The 21,957-nt window shown below is 40.5% G+C and overlaps 2 protein-coding genes and 1 pseudogene across 2 annotated transcripts in view; 1 reads left to right on the top strand and 2 right to left on the bottom strand.

Annotated features, from left to right (window-relative positions):
- Positions 1 to 21,957, bottom strand: part of LOC124861450 — a 700,723-nt pseudogene that overhangs the window by 286,176 nt on the left and 392,590 nt on the right.
- LOC124861512 (protein NLRC3-like) overlaps positions 1 to 21,957 on the bottom strand; it is a 737,509-nt gene that overhangs the window by 441,234 nt on the left and 274,318 nt on the right. The window lies entirely within an intron of this gene.
- Positions 12,261 to 21,957, top strand: part of LOC124861393 (zinc finger protein GLI2-like) — a 65,007-nt gene continuing 55,310 nt past the window's right edge. Inside the window, exons 1-2 of the mRNA XM_047355120.1 lie at positions 12,261 to 12,468; positions 21,662 to 21,776. Of these exons, the coding sequence (XP_047211076.1) occupies positions 21,677 to 21,776 (100 nt within the window). The 5' untranslated portion in view covers positions 12,261 to 12,468; positions 21,662 to 21,676. The remainder of the gene's footprint in view (positions 12,469 to 21,661; positions 21,777 to 21,957) is intronic.

Below are 21,957 nucleotides of genomic sequence, written 5' to 3'. Positions count from 1 at the left end.
TGAAACTATGCATTTTAGCTGCGAGAGTTTCAAGAATGTCATGCTTTTGTCCCCTAGACAACTTGAGAACCTTTCCTGTTCGCTCATAGGCAATATTCCCCTCAACAAGTACAAGTTCTACCTCATAGGAAAAAGTGGGAATAGGGAAATCCTGAGGCCATCGTTCAACCCTGTCAGGAGTCATGGCATGTCATCATTCTCTGGTCTTACAAGTTTTACAACCGCTTTCTGAGGAAGCTCCTCAATATCTACAAGTGAACAAAGCTGCCCGTCAAAGTCTGGGTCTTCATATGATAAGCTAAAATCACTTGAACTTTTCTTTTATAATGTCCTTTAGCTCATCCACTGATTCTGGGCGTGGGATTAAAAGTTAGTTTTCCTCACACTATCTGTTGAGACATGAACATGAAGCAGCAGGGCCTGAGCAGCCATTCCCTATGATTAGACAAAGGAAAATAAGATGTAATACTTTTTTCACCCCAATCTATTTGGCTTATTTATTTGCATGTGGCTTATTCTGAAAGCAATATTAATCCTACCAGTGTCTGATCCAAATAAATCTTTTTTGTGTCAACAACAGATGTCCATCAACAGTATATGCTGTTAGACTTAAATGACCTCAAATGGTCAATGGTCCAGCATTTGTAGTTCCTGCAAAAAAAGGAAATAGAATCATTTATAAGCAGGATATGTTCAATTCTGCTGAATGATGGAAGTCCTCCAGTCTGGCCTGCAGAGACAAACATCCCATTAGCATACTCTGTTCCATGTAAGGACACCCTATTTGTGGTGTATATGTTTTGGCTGTCTGTCTTTGTCTTGATAAAATCTTGAGCTACTTGAGGCAAAGTTGTAAGTTGGACACAGGTGACACTCGAAGCTTGTGCTAGGGGTTTGAAAAACAGGGGTGCATGGAGGTGATATGCCATCATTTGCTGATGCCTGGTTGCAAGTGTCTTCAAAACATTCTTGAAATTCTTTGTATCCTGGATCACTCCTTTGAAAAACCGATGTTTCCCCTCAAATCTCTTGGTCCATAAGTGAATCAGAGGACCGAAGCACTTTATTAGCTCAGGGTAGTGTTCCAACGTAATGGTTCTTGGGTTTGAGCTTAAAATCAGGAAACACAGATTTAAGGCCTTGTCTATGATCACTTATTTTGGTTTGCAGGTACTGAATAGATTCCTCCGTGAAAGATGGAGACAACACAAGCTGCACAACTTCTTTGAGATCCATCAATGTATCCCATACTTCATCTTGCTCAGGGATTTGACCTCCCACCATAAGTGGCATTAATCTCAACAAGGTGGAATTTTCATGGTCATTTCCCCCGATGCTTAGCTTAGTTGCAAAATGTTTGGGAAGTCTGTCTGAGAGCTTGTATGGAAATGTCTGAATTTTTGCATTAAGATATTCCAAAGAAAAATACTTTCGTCGAATCGTCTCACCAAGACACAGCGCCAATTCCACAGCCACAATCCCTTCAAAAAGATCGAGCAGTAAATCTGGTGGGAAACCAGTAATGGGTTGAAAGTGCTGCAGGGCTTTTCTGAGAGGACAATCACTTTTAACGCCGACATGGTTTACATTATCTCCTTGTATGTTTTTTTTTTCCACGAGAAGATCATGAAACTCCATTGTTCTCATGGTGAATTCGCCTTCAGAAACCTCTGTGGTCTGCATTTGATCTGCAGTGCAACAACAGAACCTGCAAAAACGATGTGCTCTGAAAGACTGGACAAAGCCAGCAAGACCGTGAGCAGCCAAATGATCAGCTGCCACATAAGAGCACAGAACCATTGATGCACTCGCCAAGGGTTTCAATGAAGACACCCTCCTGCTCCAGAGTTTGCAAATCTTTCAGCAAAGGGGAAAGAACAGTTTCATAACCATGCTTCTGCAGGTCAGAAACTTTGCACAGCAGTGCTAGTTGTATAATATGTAGGCTGGACCTGTACTGACTTGGTAGATTGGCAAGTAACCAATATACTGCAGTACGTTTGTGGATCTTTCTAGCTGTGCCTAAAGGATTGGCTAGCTCTATGTCATCCACATACAAAATCAGTGAAAACCTTAGCTCTCCTGCTGCTGACAGAAACATGTTTTCTTTAAAATATGTCCCATCCTCACAGGACATGTACACTCCAGGTGGTGATTGTTTAGCTTCTTTGATTTTATCAAGAATATCAGTATTTTTGAACAGAGACTGGAGCACCTGCAATACAGGGACATATACTACAGTGGGACCACTAGAATCCAGAGTGTATTGGACAGGCATGACTAGAGGGTAATGGCTCCTCGCAAAGGTTTTTCTCCGCTTAGCAGTGGATAACTCTGCACCTGGTTTAGCTGCATTAATAAAAACGTTTTGTGTTCATGACAGCTTCCACCAACTCATTCAGTACGACTTCACTCACTGACTGACTCTGCTGGTGCAGATTGTTGTTAATAGAGTCTTTCACAAGAGGTTTGGACAGTGAAAACATCTGTAATGTTCTGTACGGCTGTCTCTGACACATGAAGAACACTATTCATTTTAAAGAAGAGGGAAGCCAAGTTGTTTTTTTAACTGAACTTTAAGTTCCCCTGTGTCATGTGTGGAATCAGGAGGATTAGAAGAAGGTTCATAGTCAAAGTTATGGCAATTTGGACCAGCATCCTCGCATTCAACATTGTGCTGTAAAGGATGGCTAACAGTTTCTTCATGAATAATTTCACACTTAAAGTCTGAAATATCACCATCAGGATGACACCTACTTCTATGAGTATTGAAGGAAGAATACACATTAGTACGGTAGTGACAATGTTTGAATGTCTCGTTCTGTTTTAGGTGTGTCCTTAAGTGACTGAGGAGATTTTTATCATTGAATGGTTGGTTGAATCCACAAAGAGGGCAAAGGAATACCGCACTTCGATCTCTACTTTGCACAACATTCTGAGAATGTATTCGTGTTAAATGAATTTTCAAAGCATTCAGTGACTGAAACGTACAGATACAGGAATCATAGGGACATGGCAAACGACTGACTGAGGAAACATTGCTATGATGTAACCGATAGTGTTCAAACACCTTTATCTGTTTTTCAAAGACGAGGTCACAAAGTTTGCACTTCGAGGACATTGGATGATTTTATGTTTTCCGGTGTTCTATACTAAAGTAACTGTGAAAGTTCTATCCATGTCTTTTTGATTTTTAGCATCTTGGTACATCAGCAACGAGTTTCAGCTTCAACCTGAAAACAAAGAAAGAAGTACTGGTAGTTATGCGTTATTTTTGCAGCACTTGGAAGCATCGATGACACTTTTTGGCCAAAACAATTATCACTCAAACACCTCTTTTTAAACTTTGCTAGTAGCATCAAATACAGGTCCTTCTCAAAATATTAGCATATTGTGATAAAGTTCATTATTTTCCATAATGTCATGATGAAAATTTAACATTCATATATTTTAGATTCATTGCACACTAACTGAAATATTTCAGGTCTTTTATTGTCTTAATACGGATGATTTTGGCATACAGCTCATGAAAACCCAAAATTCCTATCTCACAAAATTAGCATATTTCATCCGACCAATAAAAGAAAAGTGTTTTTAATACAAAAAACGTCAACCTTCAAATAATCATGTACAGTTATGCACTCAATACTTGGTCGGGAATCCTTTTGCAGAAATGACTGCTTCAATGCGGCGTGGCATGGAGGCAATCAGCCTGTGGCACTGCTGAGGTCTTATGGAGGCCCAGGATGCTTCGATAGCGGCCTTTAGCTCATCCAGAGTGTTGGGTCTTGAGTCTCTCAACGTTCTCTTCACAATATCCCACAGATTCTCTATGGGGTTCAGGTCAGGAGAGTTGGCAGGCCAATTGAGCACAGTGATACCATGGTCAGTAAACCATTTACCAGTGGTTTTGGCACTGTGAGCAGGTGCCAGGTCGTGCTGAAAAATTAAATCTTCATCTCCATAAAGCTTTTCAGCAGATGGAAGCATGAAGTGCTCCAAAATCTCCTGATAGCTAGCTGCATTGACCCTGCCCTTGATAAAACACAGTGGACCAACACCAGCAGCTGACACGGCACCCCAGACCATCACTGACTGTGGGTTCTTGACACTGGACTTCTGGCATTTTGGCATTTCCTTCTCCCCAGTCTTCCTCCAGACTCTGGCACCTTGATTTCCGAATGACATGCAGAATTTGCTTTCATCCAAAAAAAGTACTTTGGACCACTGAGCAACAGTCCAGTGCTGCTTCTCTGTAGCCCAGGTCTGGTGCTTCTGCCGCTGTTTCTGGTTTAAAAGTGGCTTGACTTGGGGAATGCGGCACCTGTAGCCCATTTCCTGCACACGCCTGTGCACGGTGGCTCTGGATGTTTCTACTCCAGACTCAGTCCACTGCTTCCGCAGGTCCCCCAAGGTCTGAAATCGGCCCTTCTCCACAATCTTCCTCAGGGTCCGGTCACCTCTTCTCGTTGTGCAGCGTTTTCTGCCACACTTTTTCCTTCCCACAGACTTCCCACTGAGGTGCCTTGATACAGCACTCTGGGAACAGCCTATTCGTTCAGAAATTTCTTTCTGTGTCTTACCCTCTTGCTTGAGGGTGTCAATAGTGGCCTTCTGGACAGCAGTCAGGTCGGCAGTCTTACCCATGATTGGGGTTTTGAGTGATGAACCAGGCTGGGAGTTTTAAAGGCCTCAGGAATCTTTTGCAGGTGTTTAGAGTTAACTCGTTGATTCAGATGATTAGGTTCATAGCTCGTTTAGAGACCCTTTTAATGATATGCTAATTTTGTGAGATAGAAATTTTGGGTTTTCATGAGCTGTATGCCAAAATCATCCGTATTAAGACAATAAAAGACCTGAAATATTTCAGTTAGTGTGCAATGAATCTAAAATATATGAATGTTAAATTTTCATCATGATATTATGGAAAATAATGAACTTTATCACAATATGCTAATATTTTGAGAAGGACCTGTAGATACACTAAATGGACAAAAAGTCACAAATTAAAAAACTTAAACAGGGATAAAGAAAACTAATGTACACTGAAGTTCAGAATAAAAGAGGAAAAAAACTATTTGATAAAATGTATTTATGGATTCACTCTTAACACAGTTAACCTATAACAGACTGGGCAAAATGAACAGTTTGATAGTTTAGGATATCAATTATGGAATTAATACATTTAATATGTCGTTCTGTGCATACAATTATGCTGGCCCAGTTTTCATATGTATAATTTCAGAGAAGGAACATGGGTTTCAAAGACAATATCCATAAAAGTTGGTGTGAAAAAGCGCAGCAGTGCACGATTTGACTAAACACGGAATCCACAAGGCAGGTTATAATCTGCAAGTGAGTTTATCACTCCAGAAACTGCTTCAGAAAACCCATTTTAAAACAGTAAAATGTTGGAAACTTAGGAGCTCTAATGCTGTAATGCGACTCTTGGTTTTAAGACACCAAGACCAAACACTAGACTCAAACCTATTCATACACGACGCGAAAAAATGACTAGTATCACAATTCTTAAATGTACATTTATGACGATGACAATTCGTTCAACAACGGAGAAATATGGTTTTCAGAAAAAATAATAGTACTTACCACAAAGGCGCTCTCAAAGACAAAATTGCCGCAATGGCGGTAAATGCAGTTAGCAAAGTGCCGACCGTTAGCTTCTGTAATTCAAAAGTCTGTAACTTTCCACAGCGTGACGTCTTCTATCCAGCGTTAAAGGCAATGCAGCAAAAACACCTCCTGTAACCAATATGAATTGATTTCTGCTGGATATGAACGTTTAATTAAGTTTACTTTTGGAAGTGGTAGTAAAAGGCATAAACTGGTATGTGACTGGTTCAGAATGGATACACAGGAGGACAATATGGACTTTGATGAATGGACGCCAGTAAGTAGAGGGAGAGGATGAGGAAGAAGGAAAGATGTTAGACAGCCAAAGGAGTAAAAGAGAGCTGGAAGAAAACAGTTCTGAAGAAGAGAGAGAAGTTAGGAGGAAAATTGGAAGGGAAGAATGTAAAATTATATTAAAGATAAAAAATGAAGAAGAAAAAGAGAGCCTGAGTCCTATTTCACTATCTAGAGAAATAAAAAAAAAGATAGGAGATGTTGAAATGGTGAAGGTATTGAGAGATGGAAATATACTGGTGGTGTGTAAAACTGAAGAACAAAGAAGAAAGGCTTTACAAGTTGAAAACATTTGCAAGAAAACGGTGACAGAGAAGAAGATTATAGGAGAAGATAAAATCATTCGGGGGGTAATTTATGGCATTCCTCTGGAGGAAGATATAGACAAGTTAAAAAAAAGCATTGTTGGTGCAAAGGTAAAAAATCTCAAAAGACTGACAATAAATGTAAATGGAGAAAGCCAGTCAATTTTAATAGACTTTGAAGAAACAATGTTGCCACAAAATGTTAAAATAGGATATCTGAGTTTTTCTGTGAGGCCTTTCATTCCTCCACCACTAAGATGTTTTAAATGTCAGAGATATGGTCATATAGCAGCTGTCTGTAAAGGAAAACAAAGATGTCCAAAGTGTGGAGAAGATCACAGAATTGAAGATTGTGGGGAAGAAGTGCAGGAAAAATGTTGCAATTGTGGGGGGCAACATAGAGTTACATTCAGGGGATGTGAGGTAAGGAAGAAAGCAAAAGAAATTCAACAAATTAAAATGATTAAAAACATAAGCTATGCTGAAGCAGTCATAAATGTACAGAAAGAAAGATTAAGGGATGAAGGTCAAATTAGGATTCAAGATTATCAACAAAGAAAAGTAGAATCAGAGGAAAATGTTACAATGTCTGTGGAAAAACTGATATTATTCATAGCTTATGTCATTAACTGCACTGAACAGGCTAAACACAAAACAGAAAATATTAAAATAATAGTCAGAGGAGCAGAAAAGTTCTTAGGGTTTAAAGAAGGATCTTGGGAAAACATTAATAAAAAGTTGGAAACAGATGGAAGGCAAGGAGGAACCCCAGCTGATAGAAATATATGATAATATTACAGTGGAATGCAAGAAGTTTAATCGCTAATGGACAGGAATTTAAATGGTATATAGATGGAATTGAAGAAAAACCAGAAATTATATGTATACAGGAGACGTGGTTAAAGACAAACCTAGATTTTGTGTTTAAAGGGTATAATAGTATCAGAAGGGATAGACAAGAAGGAAGTGGAGGAGGATGTGGAATATTTATAAAAGAAGGGATACAATATCAGATATTAGGAAAAGGTAAACATTTAGAATACATAGTAGTTGAAATTTACAATAAAAAAGAAAAATGTAAGATAATACATTTTTATAATCCATGTAAAATATTATCATTTGAGTTGATGGATGAATTAATGGGATACTTAGAAGGAAAAGTAATCTGGTGTGGAGATTTTAATGCTAACAGCACATTATGGGGAAAATGTAATGATAAAAATGGACAAGTTATTGAAGAAATAATGGAAATAAAAAATTTGGTATGTATAAATGATGGAAGAGGAACAAAAATTAATGTAAAAACAGGTACAGAGTCTGTGATTGATTTAACAATAGTATCAAATTGTTTAGCTAATAACTGTGAGTGGGACATTGACAAAGATACAACAGTAGGTAGTGATCATTACCCCATTAAAATCATAACAGGAATATTAATAAATAACAGGAATACAGGATTATATAAAAGATGGAACTTTAATAAGGCTGATTGGGAAAAATTTAAATATTTAAGTCAAAAGAAATTGGAAGAAATAGATGAGTCAATTGATATAAATAGTTTAAATATAAATATCTGTAAAAAAATCTTACAGGCTGCAGAAGAATCAATAAAAAAAGGAGGAAGAAAGAACGATAAAAAAATTGTGCCATGGTGGACAAAAGAATGTAGTGAAGTAATAAAATTAAGAAATAAAGCATTTAAAATGTTAAAAAGTAACCCAATTTATCAGAATCTAATTGAGTACAAAAGAAAGCAGGCAAAGGTAAGAAAGATCATTAAACATACAAAAAGAGAATATTGGAGAAACTTTTGTAATACCGTAGGGAGAGAAACAAAAATTGATCAAATTTGGAAAACGATTAAAAGAATGAAGGGTATTAGAAAAGAATATGGATATCCTATATTAAAAATAGATAATACAACTATAACGGAAGATAAAGAAAAAGCAGAAATATTGGCTAAAACATTTAGTAAAATTCATAGTTCAAATAATATTAGTGAAGAGGGGAAGAAAAGTAGGGAAATCACAAATATGAAATATAAAGAATTAATGCAAAATAATGTAGATACAAATAAATTAATAAATGAACCATTTACACAAGGAGAATTGAACTTTGTAACCAGGAAAACAAAAAATACATCACCTGGAAAAGATCAAATGTACTATACGATGATAGAACATCTTAATGACAAAGCAAAAGACAAAATATTAGAATTATACAATAAAGTCTGGTAGGAGGGAGAGCTGCCACAGAGCTGGAAGGAAGCAATAATTATTCCAATAGTTAAACCAGGAAAAGATAAAACAAAACCAGAAAATTATAGACCGATCGCATTAACATCAAATATTTGTAAAATAATGGAAAAAATGATTAATAATAGATTAACATATTATTTAAATATTAATGGATATATATCTAGAAATCAAAATGGGTTTAGAAAAGGGAGAAGCACAAATGACTGCATTATGTTTAGAATATGAAATAAGGAGAGCACAAATAAACAAAGAAAATGTAGTAGCTGTATTTTTCGACATAGAAAAAGCTTATGACATGATGTGGGTTGAAGGATTATTAATTAAATTAAATAAAATGGGTATTACTGGAAAAATGTTTAACTGGATTAAAGATTTTTTATCAAATAGAACAATACAAGTAAGAATTGGTCAAGAATTGTCAGGTAAATATATAATAGATAATGGTACTCCTCAAGGAAGTATTATAAGTCCATTATTGTTTTCTATAATGATAAATGATGTATTTATAAATATTGGTAAGGAAGTCGGTTGTTCACTATTTGCAGATGATGAAGTTATATGGAAAACGGGTTGTAATATCAAACTTATTGAAAAGAAAATACAGGATGAGATTATTAGAATAGAACAATGAGCAAATCAATGGGGATTTAAATTCTCAGTGGAAAAAACAAAAGTAATTGTGTTTACACAGAAAAGGAAAAAAGAAAATATAAAACTAAAATTATACAATCAAGTTTTAGAACAAGTAAAAAATATAAAATTTTTAGGTATATGGTTTGATGAAAAAATTATATGGAAAGTACATATAGAAAAAATCATAGATAAATGCAAAAAAATATTAAATATTATGAGATGTATGGCTGGTATTGATTGGGGAGCAGATCGAACATCATTAAAAAGAATTTATACAGGATTAATTAGATCAAATATTGATTATGGAAGTATAATTTATGGATCAGCAGCAAACACTCACCTTATAAAATTAGACAATATACAACATCAAGCTTTAAGAATTTGTACAGGAGTAATCAGAACCAGTCCAATAGCAGCACTTCAGGTAGAGATGGGAGAGATGCCATTAGATTTAAGAAGGAAACAGTTAGCAATAAATTACTGGATAAACTTACAAAGCAATAATCCGGATCATCCCACACGTGATATTTTAAAACCATTCTGGGAAAAAGAAAAAAAACAAGTTAAGAGTTTTGGTTGGATTATCAATAATATAGCAGAAAAATTTCAAATATATGAAAAAGAAATAAGTTTAATGTTGTCTTTGCCAGTAGTGCCACCGTGGCTGTTACCAGAAGCAGTGGTGGATATGGCGTTGATGGAAAAGAAAAAGGATCCAAAATGTAGATTAGATTCAAGTATAATACAAGAATATATAAACAATTACTATCATTATGTCCAGATTTACACAGACGCATCAAAAACAGATGAAAAAATAGGAGTAGCATTTGTAATACCAGAATTTAAAATAAAAGTAGGAAAAAGAATTACAGATGGATTATCAGTATATTCAGGAGAATTATTAGCAATATTGTTAGCAGTGCAGTGGGTGGAGGATATAAAACCATTAAAAACAATCATTTGTTCAGACTCAAGTTCAGCATTATTAAGTTTAAAACATAATCATTCAGAGGGTAGACCAGACATTTTGTTGGAAATAAAACTTACTTTATTTAGAATACAAAGAATGGGATTAATATTAGTGTTTTTATGGGTACCAGCCTATGTAGGAGTTGGAGGGAATGAGATGGCGGACAGGATAGCAAAGAAGGCAACACAAAACAACATTAGCTTTATAATAAATATTAGTAGGTCAGAGGCAAGAAATATAATTAAACAGAGAATCAGGAAAGAGTGGCAAAAAAGGTGGGATGAAGAAAAGAAAGGAAGATGGTTTTATAGAATCAACAAGATAGTAGGAGAAGTAAGAACTGGAAGAAGGAGCAGAAAAGAGGAAAGATTAATTACAAGATTAAGATTTGGACATACAGGACTTAATTCTACATTGTTCAAGATGAAGAAACATAATACAGGAAAATGTGATTATTGTGGAGAGGAGGAAACAATAGAACATGTAATATTGAAGTGTCAGAAATATGAACAAGAAAGAACAATTTTAAGGAGAGAATTTGTAGGTATTAAAGAAAATTTTATTTTGAGAGATACTTTGCAAAGAAGTTTCGGTAGCAAACATATTCAAATTATAATTAGATTTTTCAAGAAAACTAAATTAATAAATAGAATTTGATTGTTGTAATAGTAAATAAGATTTAAAACCATGAAGAACCACACTCCATACCAGTAGGTGGCGGTAATGCACATCATAACGTTATCTGCCAACTGCCAAAAAATAATACAAGAAGAAGAAGAACGAGCGGGTATTTGCACTCAAGTGAGGATTCCAAGATGTCGTAGATTTCCAGCACCTCATGAAGAAGCAGGTGGCGGACGTACGTAGGCACGTACGTGACGTCAGGGACAACTCAAATGATTTGAGGGCTATGTCTGAAACTAATCAATATATTCGAGTACTGATAACTTGAAACAAGAAATTTGTTCAAACTACCCAAAAAAATAAATAAATAAAGGTGTATGAACTTATAACAAGTTTTTGAGTAGTTGCAACTCATTTCCTTTATCAAACTATTACTATTCGGTTTTACAGTGCAGGGTTTTCTGCAGGTTCTCCAGCTGCTGCTGGCCGCAGTGAGGCCTGCTCCAGTGAACTGGGCCTCAGAGTTCTGCCAGTCGTTTCTCAAATCCAAGACTCTTAGTCTTTGACCTGCAGGTCCGCCTATTTATGTAGAGACATCATTATGACACGATTCCTCCCATTAGATGTTGTTCTTAATAATAATAATGTTGACAAAATGATGTGTTTGTGGCTGAGAAGTGAAGAACTGAACCCCAGTAGAAGAACAGGTGGAAATCTGCTGGACTCCTGTATGCATTTCGCGCAATCACTGCGGAAAAAAGGCAAACAGCGGGAGATCAAACAGTTCATTAAAGTGGTAAAGGCGCACTGCGTCATCAATTCCACCGCCAGTTAATTCAGGGGACCATGCAGTACACGCAGGCCACCGCTAGATGTCAGGATCGGACAGCGGCGCGTCGCCAGTGTTCCCAGCAGATAAAACCAACCAGTAGGAGTTGAGCGCTGGGTCCATCAGCTGTTCCGCAGCCTGCGTCACTTTTACTGATCCAATATCCGTGTCCATGGCTATGATGTGAAGATTAGAGACAGAAAAGGCAAAGATAGTTTTGGACTGCGGGTTTATTCTTCTGCTGGTTTTAACCGCTGGGATCCGGATATTTGCGCAGGTTTGCGCCACTTTTCATCTCTCAGTTAAACCACAGTAATCTAAGAGTTTAATGCATTTCAATCCTTTATTAAAGTTCGAAAAACTGTCTCAAACTGCTGATTAAGTAGAAGATGGGCTAATTTAGCCGCAAATAAACGTGAACACCGCAGGAAATAAACGAGTTTGCGCCAGTTTGGCGGAATTTTCTCAGCAGTCCTCTGAATGAACACCAAGCTGCTCGTCAGAGATCAGATATCTGAGAGGAGGAGGAGCGGAGAGGGGAAACGGCGCATCCTGGAAGCTCTGCAGCATCCCGGCCAAACTTTCTCCTCCCCCTCCTCCTCCTCCTGGTGAACTTCTCCTCCTCTCTGCTCCTCTGAGCTCAAACTTTCCCTCCTCCTCCTCCCCGGGCTGGACGGAGCTGCGCCTCTCTGAACTTCTCGTCACTTTGTGTTTCTCTGCGCTGGCTGGAGGTGAAACTTTTCCAAGAGCCGCGCTGCGCCGTGCCGTGCCGTGCCGCGCTCCGTGCCGTGCCGTGCCGCGCCGCGCTCCGTGCGTCCCGCTGCAGATGGGATTCCACGTGTTTGGAGCCGCTTTTCCTCGCTGAGAACAAAGTTGAGGCGCTTTGGGGAGAAGAAGGAGTGAAGCAGGAGAGGAGCGATCCGGGTGAGTCTGGGCTGACCATGTGCTCACAGCAGCTTTCATTCAGCGTCATTCTAGTCAATTTAATCTTTTATTATTTTTTTATTCAACAATAATGAAATAAAAAAAAAGGACATAATTCTGAATTTTACCTGTTTTTTTCCCCTACATCTTAGATTTATTCCGCACCAATTAAGAAAATATCTTTCATTTCTCCAAAATATCATCAAATATTTTCTTTTTTTCCTCACGTTTAAAATTTCTCCAATTTGAAAAAAAAAAAAAAAAATGTTGCACAAAAAATGTTTGTTTCGTTCTTAATGATTCATATTTCCGCTTATTTTAGGTTTTCTGGAATAATCTGCCAGAATAATCAACACACCCCCTTGTTCTTTATTTTAATGTAAATTGTTGCGGGAGTAAAATAATCCAACATTAATATGTGATGTTTTTCTTACATAACGCAACAGTTTTCTCCAGATTTAAACCTTACACCGATGTTTCAGAGGGAGAAAGGCCCCATATTTCCCCCATCTGACGCAAACTAAACCTTTGCAGCTTTATTAATAATTAAACCCAAACTGATGCCGGAGCTTCCTCTCCTTTCTGGCCTCTGAGAGGTTTTTATATTTCTCATCCTGAATGGCCGCTGCGTTCATTTGCATCAGAAGAAAAGTTTAGTGCGTTTGCTTTTGTGTAGGATGAAGAGTTCCAGCAGTCAGGGAGCAGAAAGGAGGAGGAGGAGGAGGAGGAATGAAATAATGGGGGCCCTTCACATTATTCACGATGACATTCCCAAACCTGGGATGGGGATGTCACTTTCATCCTGCCCCCGAGCGCCTGTCACTTTCACACATCCTGGCGGGAATTTCTGGGAAATCTGTGGAGAGTTTAATGAGAGAAAGAAAGAAAAAAAAAGTCGGGAAACGACGGATCCGACGGAGGGAAGAAAGAAAGAAAGAAAGAAAGGCATGCAGGCGATAAATGGGAATTGGAAGTGAGTAAAACACCCCGCTGTGAGGACTCAAAAGTCTCTTATCCCTCAAAACAACAAGTCCACAGCAATTACAGCTCAGTGTGGCCCCGGGGCCGCTGGTGCATGTGGGCTTTTCAGTGAGAAAAGGCCCCAAAGCTGCTTAAACATTAACAAAACAAACTGATTAAATTTGAAGTTAAGGTCCATCAGTCCTGATTTCATTCCCGTTAAAGCTGCTCTACATCTAAAATCTTCCTCATTCCTGCTTCCTGAACCAATCAGCTCCCAGGGGGAATCAGATGTGATGTGAACTGGGATCATCTGGTGGTTTCCAGTTGTGAAATGTCTTTTCTCGGTGGAAGCCGCTGGTTTTCCTGCTGAACGCTGCGGTCAGATCTGTGCAGAGGATGCAGTCAGCAGCAGGAAACCGGTGGAGATCTTTTCAGGGTTTCCTCAGCTTGAAGCTCTGCAGCTGGAAGTGCTTAAACGGTGGAACCCTCAGTGCATTCAGGCTTTATCTAGAACATCAGGAAATAATTCTAGTTATTAATGCAAATTAAACTGGTAGAAAAAACTAATTTGGTTCCTCTGCCGTCAGGCTGAAGGTCTTTCTGCAGAGCTTCCACTAACCAGTCTTCATGCATGTTGTCAGAAATGTGTTGGACAGCTAAAAACCTCGAAGCTCTGACTATAAAAATATCTGCAGCATGAATATGAGGCCAAATCACAGAGAATACAGTTTTACTTCATTTGTCTGGTCAAAACTGATCTATTATAGATGATTGTAATAAATATTTTTAACATTTCTTGTAGTTATTTCTGCCGACCTGGATCTACTGGTTGCTGGTTTTTGTTACAGTTGCTTTAGTAAAAATCTTTCCCAGAACAGGGAGTCCACAGTCTAGTAAAACAAATAGTAATTTAATCAAGATTTAAACAAAGGGTCTATTTTTTACAGCTCGACATGAGAAAATGTCCCAAACTTGATCTTTTATCTCCATCTTCTCTGATGAGCTGGTGTTATTGTCTGGGATCTATTCCAACTGGATACCCTGAATGGTTAGAGACGTTTCTCTGGTCCCGGACAGAACAGCTGAACGCCATCATGCGTCCAGGCAGACCCAGCCGCCGGCCGTCTGCTCACACTTCCTGTGTTGTGTTTGAACTCCGGCCGCCGCGGCTTTCTGTGACGGGATTACAGTGTTTGTTCTCCGCGCTCAGCTCCAGAAGGAATCCAACAACTCCACCTTCTGATCCTTCTGACAGGAATAAGGAGACATGGAGCAGCGCTGCAGTTGTTAAATAATGTCAAATGTACACTCCGCCCTGCGCGCGCACACACACACACACACACACACACACACTGGGCTGTATAAACATTTATTTCTGGTGTCACTCTGAAGATCTGTCTCCAGCAAATCTTCTTGAAGATCCACCATCAGGCAGCAGCAATTACACATGATGAAAACAGATCTGAGTTCAGTGAAACCCTCTGCAGACCCACAGACAGGAGAAACCAAAGGTTGGGGGGCCGCCGGGGGCCCACTGGGGGACTGTAGTTCCTCCTCTGTGCTGTGTTGGGATCAGCTTTGATGGGGCTGGTAATTAACTCCTGAAGGGACGTCAGGATCACCACCGTCAGGCCCAACAGCCGCTCCACAAAGGTGGGGGTCTGGAGGAGGCCCCATGCTGCGAGGAGCGCCGCCTGCCGCCACACTCTGACACGTCAGGAAAACAACTGATCTCACAGCGCCGCCGCCGCCAATCCGTCCTCGGGTCGGTCAAAAAGAAAAGTCTGAGGGGATTCATCAGATCCCCCGCAGGTCCAGTCCTTTCCCTCTCCTTCAGGAAGGGAGTGGACACACTTCAGAAGTCTTGTGGCGGCTCCTGGAGCCAGTGAGGGGACCTCGGCTCTCGTTTTATGTCATTAGCTGTTATTTTCAGGTGAGATTGGTGCTGCTGTCCTCTCATGGAAATTATTCCCATTCTACGGATTTTAGGAAACCCAGGAGTGGAAATGAAATCTCTGTGATGCAGCGGCCATTTTAATGCTGCCCTACATTAATTTAACATGATAAAATCTGACTGAGCAACGTGTTTATTCAGAAAACTGAGCTAAAACATAAAAATGTTCCTGACTTTAAAACTAAAAAACATTTTTCATCCAGAGTAAATCCTTCCAAACAAAGTTTAATCTGGACGTGTTCGATCCTTATTATCATTTCAATGCAGGGACAGATTTGTTGTTATTAAATAAGTCAAATATGAATCAGACTTTTTCCTCTGACTGCAGTTTGCAGCACTGATGTAGTCAGATTAATATTCAGTGAAGTGAACAGAAAACCAAGCCAACATGGTTGATGAAACTGTAGAACCTACTTTACTGATGGAACCAACCTGGAGTTACTTGGCTGCTGCTCCCCGCTGCACACAAGATGGAGAGAAGGAACCAAGAAACCAATGAAAGGTTGGGTACAAAAACACGAGACCCGAAGGTTGTAGAGACCCATGGCTGGTGGGTCTGAAGAGAACCATAGATGGAACCAAGAGACCCATAGTATGAAGAAACCTCAGGGGTTACTTACATATGAGATTGCAAAAAGACCCCAAGGTGGGTATGAAGACATACATGGTATGATAAGACCCATTGAAGGAAAGCATTTAATCCACCCCTGCTGGGTATACTGGTTTACAATCTGCTGGACGTCTTCTGCATCCTCATCCTGGTAGAACATCTTCAGATCAACATTCATCTGGTTTATCAAAACTCTTCCTGAAAAAGCTAAAGCATCAGAAAATGATTACACTTTTACTGCAAGATGCTACTTAGATCCACAACCGTTTGCTCGATGTAGAAGATCTATTGTTGAAGCTACCAGGGTCCGTCTGGACGAGGGTGCAGAGGAAGTGATCAGTCCAAACTGAGGCTGTAAAACAGTGAGAGGGTGTTCTGCTGCTGGACCATTTGGCTGAGGGTTAACAAAGCAGCTGCCGGACCACAACACTCCCTCAGCACGGCGGTCAATCCATGGAGGCTGCGGAGGAGAGTCCAGAAAACCAAAGGACTTCAGCTTCTGTTGAGGGCTGACTGAGCAGAGCAGAGGACAGGGGAGTTTGTATTTCCAGCTGGATAAATGAATGAATTTAGCTTGAGGTAGAGTGGAGTTATGGCGCCTGAATTAGTTAAATAAAGGGTGGGTGTTTCTTCTCACATGAAGAAGTCCCTACTAATGACGAAGGAATCCCTGGAATTCCTTCCTGCAGCCACGCAGGAAGCTCTAAGCTACCTCAAAGAGAGGTCAAGGTCTGCTGAGGCACACAGGTGGGAGGCACTCCTTCATTTAACCCCAGACGGGTCAGGAGGGGAGCCGGTTTCCCTCTGAACTCAGCCGCCACATCTGTTTGCAGTTGCCGAGGCCAGGAGGAGATCAGCTACAGGATATTGAACATCCAGGCTCATTCCTCTGAGGAAAATCACTCAGCCTTTCTGCCTCGTCTTCATCGGGGTGCTGAAAGTGTTGAAACCATCTACAAAAACACGAGGCTGGTTCATGTTCTCCTGGGAATACTTGCCTGTTTCCCCTGTGTTCTGTTTTTAGCTTATTCATCAGGGACTTTGGTTCTCATTTGCTTCTCTTGAAGTTTAGAGGAACTAGTTGGTATAAATTCAGATGTCACTGCCTCTATTTGTGCTTTCTTGGCTCATACCATAAACAACCCCGTCTCCGCTTGAAGCTGCGTTCTATTTTAGAGTTGCCACCGACCCGGGCTTCTTTTACACCACAGCTATTATTCAAAAGGAGAATAGGTGCGAGGCCCCAGCCATAAATTCCAGCAAGTGGTCCTTGGTAAGGGGTGCCGCACCGAGGAATTGACTGCGTGCTCTGTGTTTTTACTCGGCTATGCAGTGACCTTTCGGGTTTAGACAGAGTCATTTGTTTGCTTGACAAGAGCTGCTCTAAAAATTCAGGGAGACACTGGCTGCTGGTTACTTGGTGATGAGCCAAAGTGTAGTCGTGTACTCCTGAGAAGCAGGCATTTGCTTTCCTGACGCGGGGAAGACCGCCCCACTCCAGCATGTCTGGTTTCTGGAGTTTGTTCGTTTTCATCGCTGTAATACATATTCTTACTGTCACCGAGTGTTTGCTGGTTTTTTTTCAACATGACATACTTTTTTTTTACTGTTTATAACAAGTTGGGCATGCCTACACAGCGCCTAAGGCATTGAAAAACCGTCAAACTTGGAGTTATATCAATGTTTGGTTGCTTAATTCTTCTTATTGGGACAACTGGCACCATCTACAAGTATTTGACCTCAGGAACAGTGAAAATCTTTGAGTGATGAACGATTTACCTTCAAGTATTACAAAGGTTTTTGCAAGATATTGCAGAGAAACATTTGGGGCTTTAACTGAAGACAGTTAAAGCTAACCTGACATGAATTCACAAGCTGTTCATCACAGAAGGAAGAACAGGCTAAAATGAATTTAATAAGCTGTTTGCCTCATCATTTCAACACAGGAACAACTATTCTACAACAAAAGGAAGTAAACTGGATGCATTTGGACCATTTTGATGACGTAGAGAACTACTTTAGAGTTAATCATGTAGTGAAACACATTCATATAAATGTTAATGAACAGGTGAGAGTTCCTCTGAAAGGGATCAGAAGAGAAGAAGTGACCATGGACAGATCAAATGCCTAAGCCAGCGGAGGGGGTCCCTGTGGAGTTGTTATTCCCTAAATAAGCTCATTGTAGGACTCTCTTTGTCATTTGTTACTTACCGTAAATAAATCACTGTGTGTCTTTGTGAAAGGAGCCTGCAGTTGACAGCAGGAGGCCGTGCTTAATTACGCCGCTCAGTCAACTATTGACTTGCTAACCTCCTAGTCAGAAACTCCTACAAGTGAGCTTGTGGATGTTTCTAGAGTCAGTCTATGTGTCCACAGCCTCCTCAGTTTTTCCACAAACTCCAGGGCTTCGGATGAATCCCGCTGGTTTTCCACAGCAATAAGAACATTCCCAGCTTGAGTGGCTCATCCTTCCCAGAAGCCTGAAACCATCGATCCCTTTGTGCTGCTGGTCTTCTGACAGCATTGTTTTAAAACAGGGAACATTGGTGGATCTGAGGAGGAGTGTATACAACGTTTAGCTTCTGGTAAACTAGACCAACAACATGCCATAGCTTTAGGAAAACAAGTCTTTGTAAACTCAGCTGTTCCTTTAGGCTGCGGTGCCACCGTTCTGCTAAATATGTGAGCAACAAATGTTCAGCCTGACTAATATTGATTTGTGAGGACAGATCAGAGGACTGCAGGCGTGAAAGACTCCCATTATGTGTCTCGTATATCACCTCAACTAAAGCAGCTTTTGAATGTGTGTCTGTGTGTGGTGAAGGGCTTCCCATGAGGCTGCAGAGCCGTCCTCTCACACCTGTTACACTGATTCATCCACAGCAATAAAGACAACTCCAGACAGAGCTGTCAGTCAGATACTCTCTGCTACTGAGGCAGTAAAACTGGGTTCCAGTCATTCACCAACTCAATGAACTGGGAGTTCATCAAAGCTTGCAACCTGCAGCTGCTCAACTGTTGGGTTGTGTAGCGACTGAAGCTTTCATTTCATCAAAACCCCAAAATCTGGACGGACCCCGATGTTCTCTGGGGGTCGACTGTACTGGAAAAACGCCTGAAGCTAACCAGTTGTGCCACTCTTGGCAGCATCAACTACCACTGGGTAGTATGGAGGAATTCAACCTTCTCTGCTTTGTAAAGTTGAGTCCACTTCATGGTGTTGCGGGTTAGGTGAGGACGTGGGTTTGATTCCTGGTCGGGTCAGAAGGGCATCCAGCTGTGGCGACCCCTGCATAATGGAGTAGCTGAAAAGACTCCCCTGCTTTGTAGAGTTGTTCTAATTCTCCAGCGATACTGGAGGGTTTTCCAGCGTGGATGGCCTGTTTGAGGTGGTGTCACAGGATCTCAACCTAATTTAGGTCTCAACTTTGACTAGGCCCCTCCAAAACCAGCGTTTAGGGCTGGTTCTCAGAGGCAGAACTTTGGATCATTGTCCTGCTGCATAAGCAATAGTTTTCTTGTAGAGAGCAGAATTCATGCTTCCATCAATTCAGCAGGTAGTCCAGGTCCTGAAGCCCCAGACCATCACACTGCCACCACCATGTTTGACTGTAGGTATGATGTTCTGGTTCTGAAATGTTCTGTTAGTTTTCCTCCAGATGGAAAGGTCCACCTTTGTCTCGGCAGTCCACAGAATTTTCCCAGAAGTCTTGGAATATCGAGATATTTTCTGGTAAATGTGAGACTGGTGTTCATGTTCCTTTAGGTCAGCAGTGGTTCTGCCTTTTTTCCCAGTTTCTCTTTCTTATTGTTGAATCATGACCTCTGACCTTAAATGAGGCAGTGAGGCCTGCAGAGCTTTGGATGTTGTTCTGGGATCTTCTGTGACCTCCTGGTTGAATAATCAATGTTCTTCAGGAGTAATTTTAGTAGGTTGCCCACTGCTGGGAAAGTTCTCCACTCTTCCATGTTTCTCCATGTATGGAAACTGGTTCTCTGTGGTTCTCTATGATTCTCAAAGCCTTAGAAATAGGCTGATAGATGTCACTGACTTTGTTTCTCATCTGTTCTTGAATGTCTTTAGATCGGGGCATGATGTGTGGCTTTATGAGATCTGGGGACAGAAACCTTTTCATCACACTGTAATGTGAAGATAGAAATAAATACCTGCAATCACTTCCAAACTAAAATAAGACATAAAAGCCGTAAACTGGTTGTTGTCTAGATGCTTTTTCAGGTAAACCAGTAAGAAATGGTTAAGAGTATTTGGTCTGAAGAAAGATTCTTGCTTTGTTAAGCCAGTTTTAGAAAAGACCTTAGAGATCTTTAAAGAGGCAAACTGGTTGAAGGGTCTTCATTTCTATCCCAGCTTTGAAGATAGAGTAGTATTGTTCTAACTGTTCAGACCCTAAAACCTCTCTGAATAGCACTGTGGAAAGGTCAACAGCCAAATAAACTTTGATGACATGCAGCTAGGACCCCCGCCTCCTCATCCTCCATCCCCTTTAACCCCCAGAAGCCCCCTGCGCCGACCCCCCCGGGTCCTCCCACTGCCAGAAAGCAGATTGAGCTGTGAGAGGCGGGAGCTTGCAGGAAGAGAGCAAACTGCACAACAAGGTTGTGGTTTATTAGCAAACCCTCTGACATGTTTGCTCAGCCCTCCAAGATAATCTCTCAGATTCCTGGAGAATGAAGAAGTGCCAGCAGGCTGTGCGCCAGTCGCATGGAGCCTCCATGATTTACATGGAGGCTTCAGGCTTCACGCTGCAGCTCACGGTTTATGTGAATACAACAGAGCATGGGTTAAAGGTTCTGATGAACGATGCTACACATGTCGACCAGCTGTCTGTGGGAAAATTGGTTCTGTTTGGATGAAAACAAAGATTTATTCACAGTTTCTTTATGATATTAATCTTGCAATTTTTACCAAAGCTTTATGCGGATTTAGAACCCAAAATGTTTTAAATCCGACGACTGCAGGCAGATCGTTCTATAGATTCACCAAGCAAGAAATACCGAGAAATTTTATCCAAGAAACTGACAAGATGACATTTTGAGATCTTCCCAGCCTGAGACCTGAGAATAAATACAGCTACAGCTCCATTTAAAGTCACATTTAAACGGAGCTGTAGCTGCAGGAAAAGAAAATCTAGTTATTCTTCTAACACTATTCTGAAGATTGAACCTGAGGTGCATGTTCTCCTGTTTGTGAATCTTATTCACTGGCCAAAAGCTGCCAATATGTTTAAAGGAGGTGCGCCTTGGTGAGATCTGGCCTTCCATGAGTGACGGGTGGCCGCCTTAACCTTCTTTTAGCCAGCTGACTAGCAGTTCACAGTAACAGGTTGGGAAGGGGCAGCCCCACATTGCTCCATACAGGTGGCAACACATAAAAAAGACCTTTACCATTAAAAGGTTTTGACCGGTAGCTGTTTGAATCCTTTAAAGTTATCCAGACTCATAAGGAGAGGAAAACAAGTCATAGTATAATTGGTGACCCCCTCAGTGAGATCACACTCAGGGCTGCCATCAAGTCCTTTTCAAGACTGCTTTTTAGCATCCAAGTACTTCCTAAGTTTGTCTGAAGAGCGTCCTCATCTCAACCCAATGAAACCCTGAGAGTGCTTGTCTTTAACAGCCTGTTTTATGTTCCCCTTCTCTCACAGCGACCTCAATCAGCCATGGACACCTCGTCACCAAGAGCCGCGGACAAAAAGGACAAAATGGACTGCAGCAGTTTCAGCGACCTCCCAAAGAAACCCTCAACCTCGGAGACCAGAGGTAACGTGCTGCATGAAAGTTTCTGCAGAGCCACAGCTGGATCGGAGCTCGCTGTCCGGTTGTCTGTCAGGCATGATTTGTTTGAGGATGAACCGAAGTCTCACAAGTGCTCAGCCAGGGGGCTAAAGGGGGAGCGAGCAGGACCGATAAAATATACATTTCAAAGAAGAAGTTCCATCTT

Source organism: Girardinichthys multiradiatus, chromosome 24 (assembly GCF_021462225.1).
Source record: "Girardinichthys multiradiatus isolate DD_20200921_A chromosome 24, DD_fGirMul_XY1, whole genome shotgun sequence".
In the NCBI taxonomy this organism is placed as follows: domain Eukaryota; kingdom Metazoa; phylum Chordata; class Actinopteri; order Cyprinodontiformes; family Goodeidae; genus Girardinichthys; species Girardinichthys multiradiatus.
This window is presented reverse-complemented; position numbering and strand designations above follow the sequence as displayed.